At 45.9% G+C, this 11,562-nt stretch overlaps 1 protein-coding gene across 1 annotated transcript; it reads left to right on the top strand.

Moving 5' to 3' along the window:
- The first annotated feature begins 1,857 nt into the window (after positions 1-1,857).
- Positions 1,858-11,438, top strand: LOC139323727 (F-box/LRR-repeat protein 8-like). The gene is made up of 3 exons (XM_070953192.1): positions 1,858-2,021; positions 5,903-5,913; positions 10,480-11,438. Exons 1-3 carry the CDS (start codon positions 1,858-1,860, stop codon positions 11,436-11,438), a joined length of 1,134 nt encoding a protein of 377 aa, XP_070809293.1.
- The last annotated feature ends 124 nt before the right edge of the window (positions 11,439-11,562 follow it).

Raw genomic sequence — 11,562 nt, 5'->3', positions numbered from 1 at the left:
AAGGGGAGGAGGACTCTTCACAGATTAAAGGGTGACTTGGGGTCTAAAGGGTTGGCTGAAGGTTCTCTAGGTGGCCTTTGGGACAGAGAGGGGCTTTTTCACTCCAAATCTTCCAAGGTTTCAGGTGGGAGCGCCCAAAGGTCATGAGGTTTAAGAGTTCTTGCAGAACTTGGGCAGGAAATATTTTGAGCACAAAGTAATATTTAATGGTTGGGAATTAAGAATGCTCTTGGGATGATGACACTCGGCTATCCTAATAAGAGGTGCCCCTTTGGTGGTCTTCGGTTGTGATTCAGTCTATTTATTTTATTTATTAAATTTATTTGCCGCTCTGTTTTGTCACTCCGGGCAGCTTCTTCTGCTGGTTTCCTTGGGATGGGTGGTAACCCCTTGAGCAGAGGTGTCAAACTCAAGGCCTGGGGCCCGGATTCGGCTTGTGGGGTGCTTAGATCTGGCCCACAGGGCTGCCCTGGAGACTTTGAAGGACCGGCCCACAGTGCCAGTGAAAATGGAGTTCAGGAAGGCCGCGTGCAGCCTAGCCGAGCTCCGTTTTGGCTGGCAGAGGGTTGCAGGCGGCCGCTGTAGCCGAAAATGGAGCTTGGGAGCCCGTTTTCACTGGTAGAGTGCTTGGGCCTCCACAAGTGCCCCCGACATGAGTGACGTCGAGCTGGCCACACCCACCCTGGCCACACCCATCCTGTCCCCCCCCCCCAAGGACAAACACAACCCTGATGCGGTCCTCAATGAAATCAAGTTTTGACACTCCCGCCCTAGAGTGAAATGCTTAGAAATGAAACTCTCTCCCCGTAAGTGGCACCCAGAGGTGGCACCCAGAGCCCTCTCTGTGGGCACACGCACCATCATTAGCTGCTTTTCTGGTGTCTGGCACGCCTGCTAGCTGGTCTTCGCTGGTGCCGGAGCACTGGAAAACGGCCTGAAAACGGCCCCAAAACAGGCCATTTTCCAGCCGTTTTCCGGGCTGTTTTCCAGCCGTTTTGGGGGGCGTTCTCAGGCCAAAAACAAGCCTTAAAACGGCCCAAAAACAGCTGGAAAACAGCCCGGAAAACGGCCTGGAAAATGGCCTGTTTTGGGGCCGTTTTCAGGCTGTTTTGGGGGTTTTCAGGCTGTTTTGGAGGGTGTTTTCAAGCTAAAACAGGCCTGAAAACAGCCCAAAAAACAGCCGGAAAACAGCCCGGAAAATGGCCTTCCTGAACTCCATTTTCACTGGCACTGTGGGCTGTTCCTTCAAAGTCTCCAGGGCAGCCCATTTTCAGGCCGTTTTCCGGGCTGTTTTCCGGCTGTTTTTTGGGCTGTTTTCAGGCCTGTTTTAGCTTGAAAATGCCCTCCAAAATGGCCTGAAAACAACCCCCAAAACAGCCTGAAAACGCCCCCAAAATAGGCCATTTTCCAGGCTGTTTTCCAGGCTGTTTTCCAGCTATTTTTGGACCGTTTTCAGGCCTGTTTTTGGCCTGAGAACGCCCCCCAAAATGGCCTGAAAACAGCCCCAAAACAGGCCATTTTCCAGGCTATTTCCCAGGCCATTTTCCTGGCTGTTTTCCGGCTGTTTTTTAGGCCGTTTTCAGGCCTGTTTTTGGCCTGAAAATGCCCCCCAAAACGCCCTGAAAATGGCCCCAAAACAGGCATGTGTGCGCCAGCCAGCTGATCTTCATGTTTCCGGCGCTCTGGCACGTGCACACACATGCACGCGTGTTTCGGTTTGGGCACTCGGTGCTGAAAAGGTTCGCCATCACTGCTCTATCCTCTTTTTTAAATTTTTGCTGATTTTTGCTGACTTTTCCTTTCTTGTTTTGGGGGTTGGGCTTAATTTTGCAGGGAGTCGTCCTCGAGGCTCGGAGGATGTCTAACGAGATTGACGATCTTTGGAACTACATGCCCGAAGAAATTATGGCCGGTGTCTTTTCCTTCCTCTCGGTTAGAGACAGATACACGGTTTTACACGTGTGCAAGAGATGGGCTGCAGCTGTGGCTTCCTCTGCGGCTTGGAGTTTTACAGAACTTAGGTAAGAAGAAGAGGCCGCTGTTGTCGCATATGCCATTGGCTGGAGCTCAGACTTCACGTTAAGCCCTCAATTTGGTTTGGTCATGTGGCATGGATCAGTCTTTAGGGATCATGAGCCTACTGCCCAGCACAGTGGGCGAAATCACTATTTATTTAGCGTGTGGCATGTCATACACAGACTAGCAATATAGATTAACATTTCACCCAGATTAATAAAACACAATAACATATAAATCAAATACCAATGTCTAGAGACCATCTCCTGCTTGAGCAGAGAGCTGGACTAGAAGATGGACTCCTATGTTATGCCATGCCATGCCATTATTCTATTCTATTCTATTCTATTCTATTCTATTCTATTCTATTCTATTCTATTCTATTCTATTCTATTCTATTCTATTCCTTAACTTAACTTAACTTAACTTAACTTAACTTAACTTAACTTAACTTAACTTAACTTAACTTAACTTAACTTTCCTCTAGTCCTTTCCTCTATTCCTCTATTCCATTCCTCTATTCTATTCCTCTATTCTATTCCTCTACTCTACTCTACTCTACTCTACTCTACTCCACTCCACTCCACTCCACTCCACTCCACTCCATTCCATTCCATTCCATTCCATTCCATTCCATTCCATTCCATTCTATTCTTTAATGTAACTTAACTTTCCTCTATTCCTCTATTCTATTCTACTCTACTCTACTCCATTCTTATTCCATTCTTCTCTTCTCTTCTCTTCTCTTCTCTTCTCTTCTCTTCTCTTCTCTTCTCTTCTCTTCTCTTCTCTTCTCTTCTCTTCTCTTCTCCATTCCATTCCATTCCATTCCATTCCATTCCATTCCATTCCATTCCATTCCATTCCATTCTATTTCTTAATGTAACTTAACTTTCCTCTATTCCTCTATTCTACTCTAGTCTACTCCATTCTTATTCCATTCTTCTCTTCTCTTCTCTTCTCTTCTCTTCTCTTCTCTTCTCTTCTCTTCTCTTCTCTTCTCTTCTCTTCTCCATTCCATTCCATTCCATTCCATTCCATTCCATTCCATTCCATTCCATTCCATTCCATTCCAATATTCTGTTCTATTCTATTCCCATTCCCATTCCATTGAAGCACAATATTATTTTTATTGAACATAATAAAGTTGTTAAGTGAATCTGGCTTCCCTACTGACTTTGCTTGTCAGAAGGCCACAAAAGGGGAATCACGTAACATTGGGACACTGCAATGTCATAAATGTGAGTCAGTTGGCAAACATCTGAGTTTTGATCACATGATCATCGGGATGCTGCAAAAGTCCTAACTCTGAAAAACGGTCATAAGTCACATTTTTCAGTGCCATTGTAACTTTGAATGGTCACTAAATGAACTGTTGAAAGTCGAGGACTACTTGTACAGATAGACTTGCAACCACAATTGGGAGCAATGCGGTTAAGTAACTTAAGTCCGATTTAACAACCTTTTTTTGTCATAGTTGTTAAACATATCACTTATACAGTAGTGGCCAAAATTGTGGAAATCTTTTTTGGAAAAGTATATTTTCTAAAACTAGCTAATAACACCACTTTTTTTTTTTTGGAGTAGCACCATAAAATTATATATCAATGGAAAGATAATTTAATCAAGAATGTAATGCAATATCTTTTATGGAGGATTTGCTATTAGAATAGCAGTTACAGTATAAAGAAGAAAAAGTGAAACATGTAGAAAAACGAGATGCACAAAAATGATCACCAATAGAAAAACCGAGATATACAGAAATTATCACCATGTCAGTTAATACTTAGTTGGGTAACCTTTAGCATGAATTACAGTCTTACAACATCTTCCTATGGAGTGAACCAAGTCTTTTAGTTCTCCAGCTGTTATCATGTGAAATCAAGATTGAATGATGGCTTCTATTAACTGAGTTTTATTGCTGGATCACTTCTGACTAACAAGGTTCTTTAGTTGGCTCCATAGATTTTCAATTGGGTGAAGGTCTGGGCTATTCCCAGGCCGGTCCAGCAGTGGAATAGGATTATTTTGAAACTCCAAAAAAAAAGTGGTGTTATTAGCCATCAAACCTCAAAAATACACTTTTCCCAAAAGGTTTCCACAATTTTGGCCACTACTGTAGCAATTAGGTGAATCACATGGTGGTTAAACAAAGTTGGCTAATGGTGTGCTTGGTGGAAGCCAGCTGGGAAGGTTGCAAATGATGATCATTTAACTGAGATGCTACAACCATTGTAATTACATGCTGGTTGCCAAGTGCCTGAATTTTGATCGTCTGATCTTGGGGATGTTTCAATAGTTGTAAGTGGAAGGAGCGGCCCAAAGTCACTTTTTCCATTGTTGTTGTTGTTGTAATTTTGAATTTAAATTTTCCTTGCTTAGTGATGGAAATTCTGGTCCCAGAAGTAGTCATAAATCAAGGACTACCAGTATCTGCCCAATGTCAATTCGCAAAGCATCCCTGGCCTGCTCTCGAGTTGCCATAGGCAAGGGGGATGGGAAAACGGCGAAGCAGCACGGCAGTCAAAAACAAAAGCACATTCCAAACATATCTCTCTCAAGGCTGTCTCCCAGGGTTATCCACAGTGGCCGGAGGGGAGTGATCGCTACAGCCCACAAAATTGCTCCAATGGAGAATGTGACTGATGACACACCCTGGGGGAAGGGGGTAACAGGGTCAAGTCTGGGCCGTAAATTACATGGGGTCAAAGTTGGCTTCACTTGGAACGTGGGGACATGAAGCTCCTAATAAATAACTGGTTTTCTTTTGAAGCTTGGCTCAAGGCTCATAATTTAATTAGGTTCCGTCGGAACCGTGACACCCAACTTGGGTGGGGGGGGGGCTGAGCATCCAAATGTGCTAAAGTAAAGGCCCCCTGTGAGGTGGGGCTAAAAAAAATTGGAGAATTGTGAAAGTGTGTAAGATGTTAGGGGCAGAGGTGAGAAACGTCAATTCTCTCAATCAATCAAGATCTAAAATTTTCTGCGTGAGCTTCCTTCAGGCTTCATCTAAGCCTAGCATGGATAAGATCATCCATGATTGGTTTCTTCCAAGAAGATTGGCAGGCCCGAACAGACATTGTCGTCCAGATGTAAGGCAATTGTTTATATCGTGTAATTCAGACCTTGTTCAGCTGCTATTTCTTTTGTCTGTCTTAGGTTTCTCAAACAGACCACAAAGATCTTGCAAAAGATCTTGAGCCATAAATGAAGGCTTACAAACCACAGAAACGGGGGTTCACACAACAGGCTAACTTCCAGCAAGTAACATACACGATGGCTTACTGTGTAGTGACACCCAGTGCAGTAGGAAAAAATGGTCCTGGGAATGAATCTAGTGTTAGAAAAGGCTGTGTTCGGTTTTATTGGTCTACTGCTGCCTTTACGGAATGTATTATAACAGAAAAAAAAAAAAAGAGTTGGAAGGGACCTTGGAGGTCTTCTAGTCCAACCCCCTGCTCTGGCAGGAAACTCTATAGCATTTCAGACAAATGGCTGTCCAATCTCTTCTTAAAAACCTCCAGTGTCTTATGGTTAGATTGGAGGCATATTTGTAATAGTAATGAGTGCATGGGTGTAATTGTAGAAATTGGAATAGAATAGAGCTGGAAGCAGTAGTGGGATTCAGCCGGTTCGCACCCCTTCGGGAGAACCAGTTGTTAACTTTCTGAGCAGTTTGGCAAACTGGTTGTTGGAAGAAATCATGAGGGCAGAGAACCGGTTGTTAAATTACTTGAATCCCACCTCTGCCTGGAAGGGACCTTGGAGGTCTTCTAGTCCAGCCCTCTGCTCAAGCAGAAGAACCTATACAATCTCAGACAAGTGGCTGTCTAGTCTCTTCTTAAAAACCTTGAGTATTGCAGTGCCCACAACTTCTGGAGGCCAGCTGTTCCACTGGTTAATTGTCCTCAATGTTGGGAAGTTTCTCCTTAATTCCAGGTTGCTTCTCTCTTATATTAGTTTCCATCCATTGTTTCTTGCCCTGCCTGCAGGTGCTTTGGAGAAAAAAATTGAACCCCTCTTCTTTGTGACAGCTCCTCAAATACTGGAATACTGCTTTCATGTCGCCCCTAATTCTTCTTTTCTTTAGACTAGCCCAGGGGTCAGCAACCTGCAGCTCTGGAGCCGCATGTGGCTCTTTCACCCCTCTGCTGCGGCTCCCTGTCGCTCAAAATATGCGTCACAACCGCCAATGTGTGACACACGCTGGCGTGCAATTTATTGATCTTTTCAACCCCTGGTAGGCCAACCATGGATAAATCCAAGAAAAGAAAAGTTTCAGAAGAAAACAGAAAGTTTAATTCAACTACATATGCTAGTTTTGTGGCTGCTCAAGAAATAGTCAGGCACGGGAAGGGTTTTGTGGCTCCCGGTGTTTTCTGTGGGAAACGGGTCCAAATGGCTCTTTGAGTGTTTAAGGTGGCAGACCCCTGGACTAGCCAAACCCAAATCCTGCAACCGTTCTTGGTATGTTTTAGTCTCCAGGCCTTCGATTATCTTAGTTGCTCTTCTCTGAACTTTTTCCAAATTCTCAACGTCTTTTTTTTTTATTATGGCGACCAAAATTGGTTGCGGTATTCCAGGTGTGGTCTTACCAGGCTTAGCATGCTTGGTAAACCATGGTTTACTTCTGTGAAGCTAGGAATAGAAGTTTCCCCTTCATTCTAGGTTGCTTCTCTCCTTGGTTAGTTTCCATCCATTGTTTCTTGTCTTGCCTTCTGGTGTTTTGGAGAATAATTTGACCCCCTCTTCTAGAACTGCCCGTTTATAGAATAGCTGTCATCTGGGGCAGGCCCAATACCAAACCAATAAAAATGTGTATTCCAATCCATCAGGATGGTCTCTAATATTTTGGGGCTAAAGTCGCTGCTATAAGTAGTACGAGAGAGGAGAAGGTTTGCACTACAGATAATTCTCGACTTGCAACCACAACGGGGCCAGAATTTCCATTTCTAAGCAAGGCGATTGGTTCAGTGAGCCATGCTGATTTTGCAACCTTTTTATTGCCATGGTGGTTAAGGGACTCACTGTAGTTGTTAAGTGAGCGGCCCAGTTGTTAAGCGAATACAGGTTGTCCCTGACTTACAACAGTTTTAGTGACCGTTCAGAGTTACTAATGGCACTAAAAAACGTAACATAGGACCGTTTTCCCCAGTTGCCACCAAGATCACATGATCAAAATTCAGATGCTGGGCAACTGGTTCATACTTACGACGGGTTGCCATGTCCTGGGGTCACATGATCACTTTCTTGTGACAAGCAAAAGGTCAATGTGGAAGCCAGATTCACTTCACAACCAGGTTGCTAACTTATTAACTGCAACAATTTACTTGACGGTGGCAAGAAAAATCAGGGCAAAACTCACTTAATAAATGTCTCACTTAACAACAAAAAGTTTGGTCTCAATCGTGGTCGCAAGTCGAGGACTATACCTGTATGGCTTTCCACATTCTCTCTGCTCGTGGGAAGCCATCTGAGAAGGTACAAATGGTGATTAAAAGGACCCCGAAACTCTAACAGTTCTCATCAATCCATGCTGCTTTTCCAAGTGCCCGAATTCGCGTCGAAGGACGGTGGGAATGCTGTGACATAGCTATAAGTGCGAGGATTGATCTGAAGTCTCTTTTTTCAGGGCTGTTATAATTCGGTGGCTAAACAAATGGTCGCAAGTCAAGGAGCACCTGTATGCCAGGGTCAGGGGTGGGTTCTAAATTTTTTTACTACCGGTTCTGTGGGCGTGGCTTATTTTGTGGGCGTGGCTTGATGGTCATGTGCCAGTGGGCATGGCTTGATGGTCATGTGACTGGGTAGGCGTGGTCAACTCAATGTCACGTCAAGGGGAGTCATAGTTTTTTGACCACGCCCCTTGTTCCTTCCTCTCAGGCCCAGTTTTGACTCAGTCAGCCTGAGAGAAACATCTCTAGCAGATCTGGCTTTAAGCCGTTGTCCGATTATCTCAGAGACACTGTGACTTTTTGACCAAACAATTCTTTAGGATTTAGCAGAGGTACTGGTCTACCAGGCTTTTAACTGCTTGCAGAGCCGTTCCGGTCTACCCATTTGTTTTTGGAGCGCATTGGTCTACCACCACACTGCCTTTGACCGCTGATCAGCTGTAGGGCGGCCCTTTGAAGCGCTGCGGCAAGAGTTTAAACAGTTTTTTGCTGCTCTGCCACGACCGAGAGCACCGGAAACCGCTTTCAGGCAGCTTGGCCTCAGTTGCCAATCTACCACCACCGAGCGGTTTACAAGGAGCGGATCGGTTCTAGCTGATCAGTTGGGAGGCTTCTTGGCTTCTCAATTTAAAGCGACGATGTCTTGTGTTTTTTTTTTCCCTCTTCTTTGTTAAGTGAGCCCTGATTTTTTTCCTTCTAGCCAATCAGCTGGGACTCGGGAATCAGCGAATAGATTGGGGGCATGGCCAGGCAGAGGTGGTATTTATCAGTTCTCTGAACTACTCAAAATTTCCACTACCAGTTCGCAAGAACCGGGGAGAACCGGTAGCAACCCACTACTGGCCAAGGTCCTTTTAAATGTACAGATAGCCCTCGAGGTACGACCACAATTTTGAGCCCAGAATTAATGTTGCTAAGTGAAACATTTGTTAAGTGAGTTTGTCCGACTCCATGACTTTCCTTGCCACATGTGTTAAGTGAATCCCTGCCGTTGTTAAATTAGTCACACGGTTGTTAAGTGAATCTGGCTATCCCCATTGTCTTTGCTTGCCAGAAAGTCACAAAAGGGGATCACGTGACCCCGGGACATTGCCACCGTTGTAAATGTGAATCCGTTGTCAAGCATCCAACTGTAAATCATGTGACCCTGAGGATGCTGCAATGGTCATAAGTATGAAAAATGGTCACAAGTCACTTTTTTCAGTGCTATTGTAACTTTGAACGGTCACTAAACAAGCTGTTAAGTCAAAGACCGCCTGTACAGATAGTCCTTGATTTACGACCACAAGTGAGCCCAACATTTCTGTTGCTAAGCAAGACACTTAAGTGAGTTTTGGCCCATTTTGCAAGCTTTCTTGCCACAGTTGTTCCCAATCCTTTTTTTTTATTATAATATAAAATATATAAAAATACTTCATAATAAACTAATTATAATTTATAATATAAAAATGTACAAAATAAAATATAAAATAATACTAAAATACAAAAAAAATAGTAGAAAAATAAAGGAGGGAAAAGGGAAGGGAAAAACGTAGGGAAAAATGGAAAAGAGAAAGGAAAGGCATTGACTTCCAACTGGTTTTATTTTTACATAGTAGTATAAGCTAGCCTAAGAGGGGCGTGGTGGCTCAGTGGCTAAGATGCTGAGCTTGTTGATCGAAAGGTTGGCAGTTCAGCGGTTTGAATCCCTAGTGCCGCATAACGGGGTGAGCTCCCATTCCTTGTCCCAGCTTCTGCCAACCTAGCAGTTTGAAAGCAGGTAAAAAATGCAAGTAGAAAAACAGGGACTACCACCATGCACCTTTGGCATTGAGTCATGCCGGCCACACGACCACGGAGACGTCTTCGGACAGCGCTGGCTCTTCGGCTTTGAAACGGAGATGAGCACCGCCCCCTAGAGTCGGGAACGACTAGCACAGTGATGGCTAACCTTTTTGCTGTCGTGTGCCAAAAGCGGGGGGAGTGCGGGAGGGTCGCATGTGCGCATGCCCACACCCATAATTCAATGCCCCCCGCCTTCCCGCACATGCGCACATGACACCCCCCCCCACAGTCCCCATGCTTTTGACACGCAATGGCAAAGTGGGCCCAGTAGGCCCATTTTTTGCCCTTCCCAGGCTCCAGAGGCTTTCTAGGTGGGTGAAAATGGCCTTTCCTACCCCCGAAGAGGCCCTCTGGAGGCCGGAAACAGGCCATTTCCCGACTTCTGGTTGGCCCAGAACGCCCGAAAATCAGCTGGCCGGTACACACATGTGCGCTGGAGCTGGGCTAGGGCAACGCTCGTGTGCCCACAGCTATGGCTCCGCGTGCCACCTGTGGCACACGTGCCATAGGTTCGCCATCACGGCACTAGCACATATGTGCGAGGGGAACCTTTACCGTTATAAACGAGCCATTTCTATAACAACAAACCTCTCCACAATTAGCCACAGCCGTTAAGTGAATCTGGGTTTCCCCTTTCACTTTGCTTGCCACAAGGTCGCAAAAGAGGATCACGTGACCCCAGGACGTTGCAACCGTCATAAGTACACGCCAGTTGCCAAGCGTCCAAATTTTTGATCGTGTGACCACGGGGGATACTGCGACGGTTGCAAGCTTGAAAAACAGCCGTACGTCAGTGCTGTTATCGCTTTGAACGGCCACCAAACCAAATCGTTGTAAATCGAGGATAATCTGTAAACGAGGTTGCAAGGACCTCCACTGTTCTGTTTTGGGGAGCTTGCTAGGTGGCCTCATTAAGGTTTCTTTGTCCCTCCCACACCCCATCCTTTCAGTTTTGACTTCGAAGAGGAAGAGGAAGCCTTCATATTTAGGACGTTACACCCGTACCTGGTCCATATCAGACACCTGAAGATTGTACTGAACCAGTACTTGGAGTTAAACCGAAGACTTGCCACCCAAATCATGGACATGCTGGCCCATAAGAGAGTCAAGCTGCGGGCGCTGCACATTATCTGCCAGGGGTTGAGTCCTTACTTCTACTCTGGCCAAGACCTCCTGCAAAGCGTCCGCCTGCTTTGCCAATGCAACCCTAAGATCGATCTGCAACACGTCGACTTTCGGCAAATGCCCTTCATCCTGGACAACGGCACGGTGCTTCTCCTGGCTTCCAGGAACCCAAACCTTCGCACCTTCCTGATCAACAACCGAGCTCCTGGAGTCGTCATCCTGAAACCGGAGACCATCGTGGAGGTGGCACGGATTTGCCCGAAACTGACGGTTTTAGGTGTCTATTACACCAGCCTGTCGGAGGGCCTGTTCCAAGAACTGGTGAAACCCAACAGGGGACCGTTCCAATGTCTGGATGTTTTGTACGGAGGTCTGGAGAAGCACATTCCCGACGAATGTTGGGCCGCGGTGAGCAAGAGACACCCCCACTTCCAGGTGAACTTTGAATTTGCCGCCATGGTGGACCCCACCAAGATCTCCCGCGTCCTGAAGGCTAGCATTCCCATGAAGTCCCTGCAGTTCAATTACCTTCCTTACGTGACGGATCAGCTGAGGCTGATCGCCAACTGCTACAGCCAGACGGTGGAGAGGCTCATCCTTTACACGGCCGCTTCAGATGCTGTCAACTCCTCCCTGATCGAGTTGGCCAAGAAGTGCGGGCGCCTGAAGGAGGTGCATTGCTACTGCGTGGTTAGCCAAGCTGTGGTGGACGCGTTTCTCTTGCACTGCCCTCACTTGAGGAACTACACCCTGTCCACCACACTCTTGTCTTCTATGTTACCAATATTGTGCCCTTAACTTTGGCACAAGGTACCAGGTGAATATCCCCCCTGGTTCTGAAGCATAAATGCAACCACGATTTGGGACGTAAAAGGGGGTACGGATGCACTTTCTTCCCCCAGAGTGAACAATTTATATAAAA

The sequence above is a fragment of the Pituophis catenifer genome, unplaced genomic scaffold, assembly GCF_029215685.1.
Source record: "Pituophis catenifer annectens isolate HBS135680 unplaced genomic scaffold, rPitCat1.0.hap2 SCAF_13, whole genome shotgun sequence".
Classification (NCBI taxonomy): Eukaryota; Metazoa; Chordata; class Lepidosauria; order Squamata; family Colubridae; genus Pituophis; species Pituophis catenifer.
This window is presented reverse-complemented; position numbering and strand designations above follow the sequence as displayed.

Excerpts from the sequence above, each read along its gene's own strand:
- LOC139323727 (XM_070953192.1), top strand. The coding sequence starts at position 1,858 with ATGTCTAACGAGATTGACGATCTTTGGAACTACATGCCCGAAGAAATT.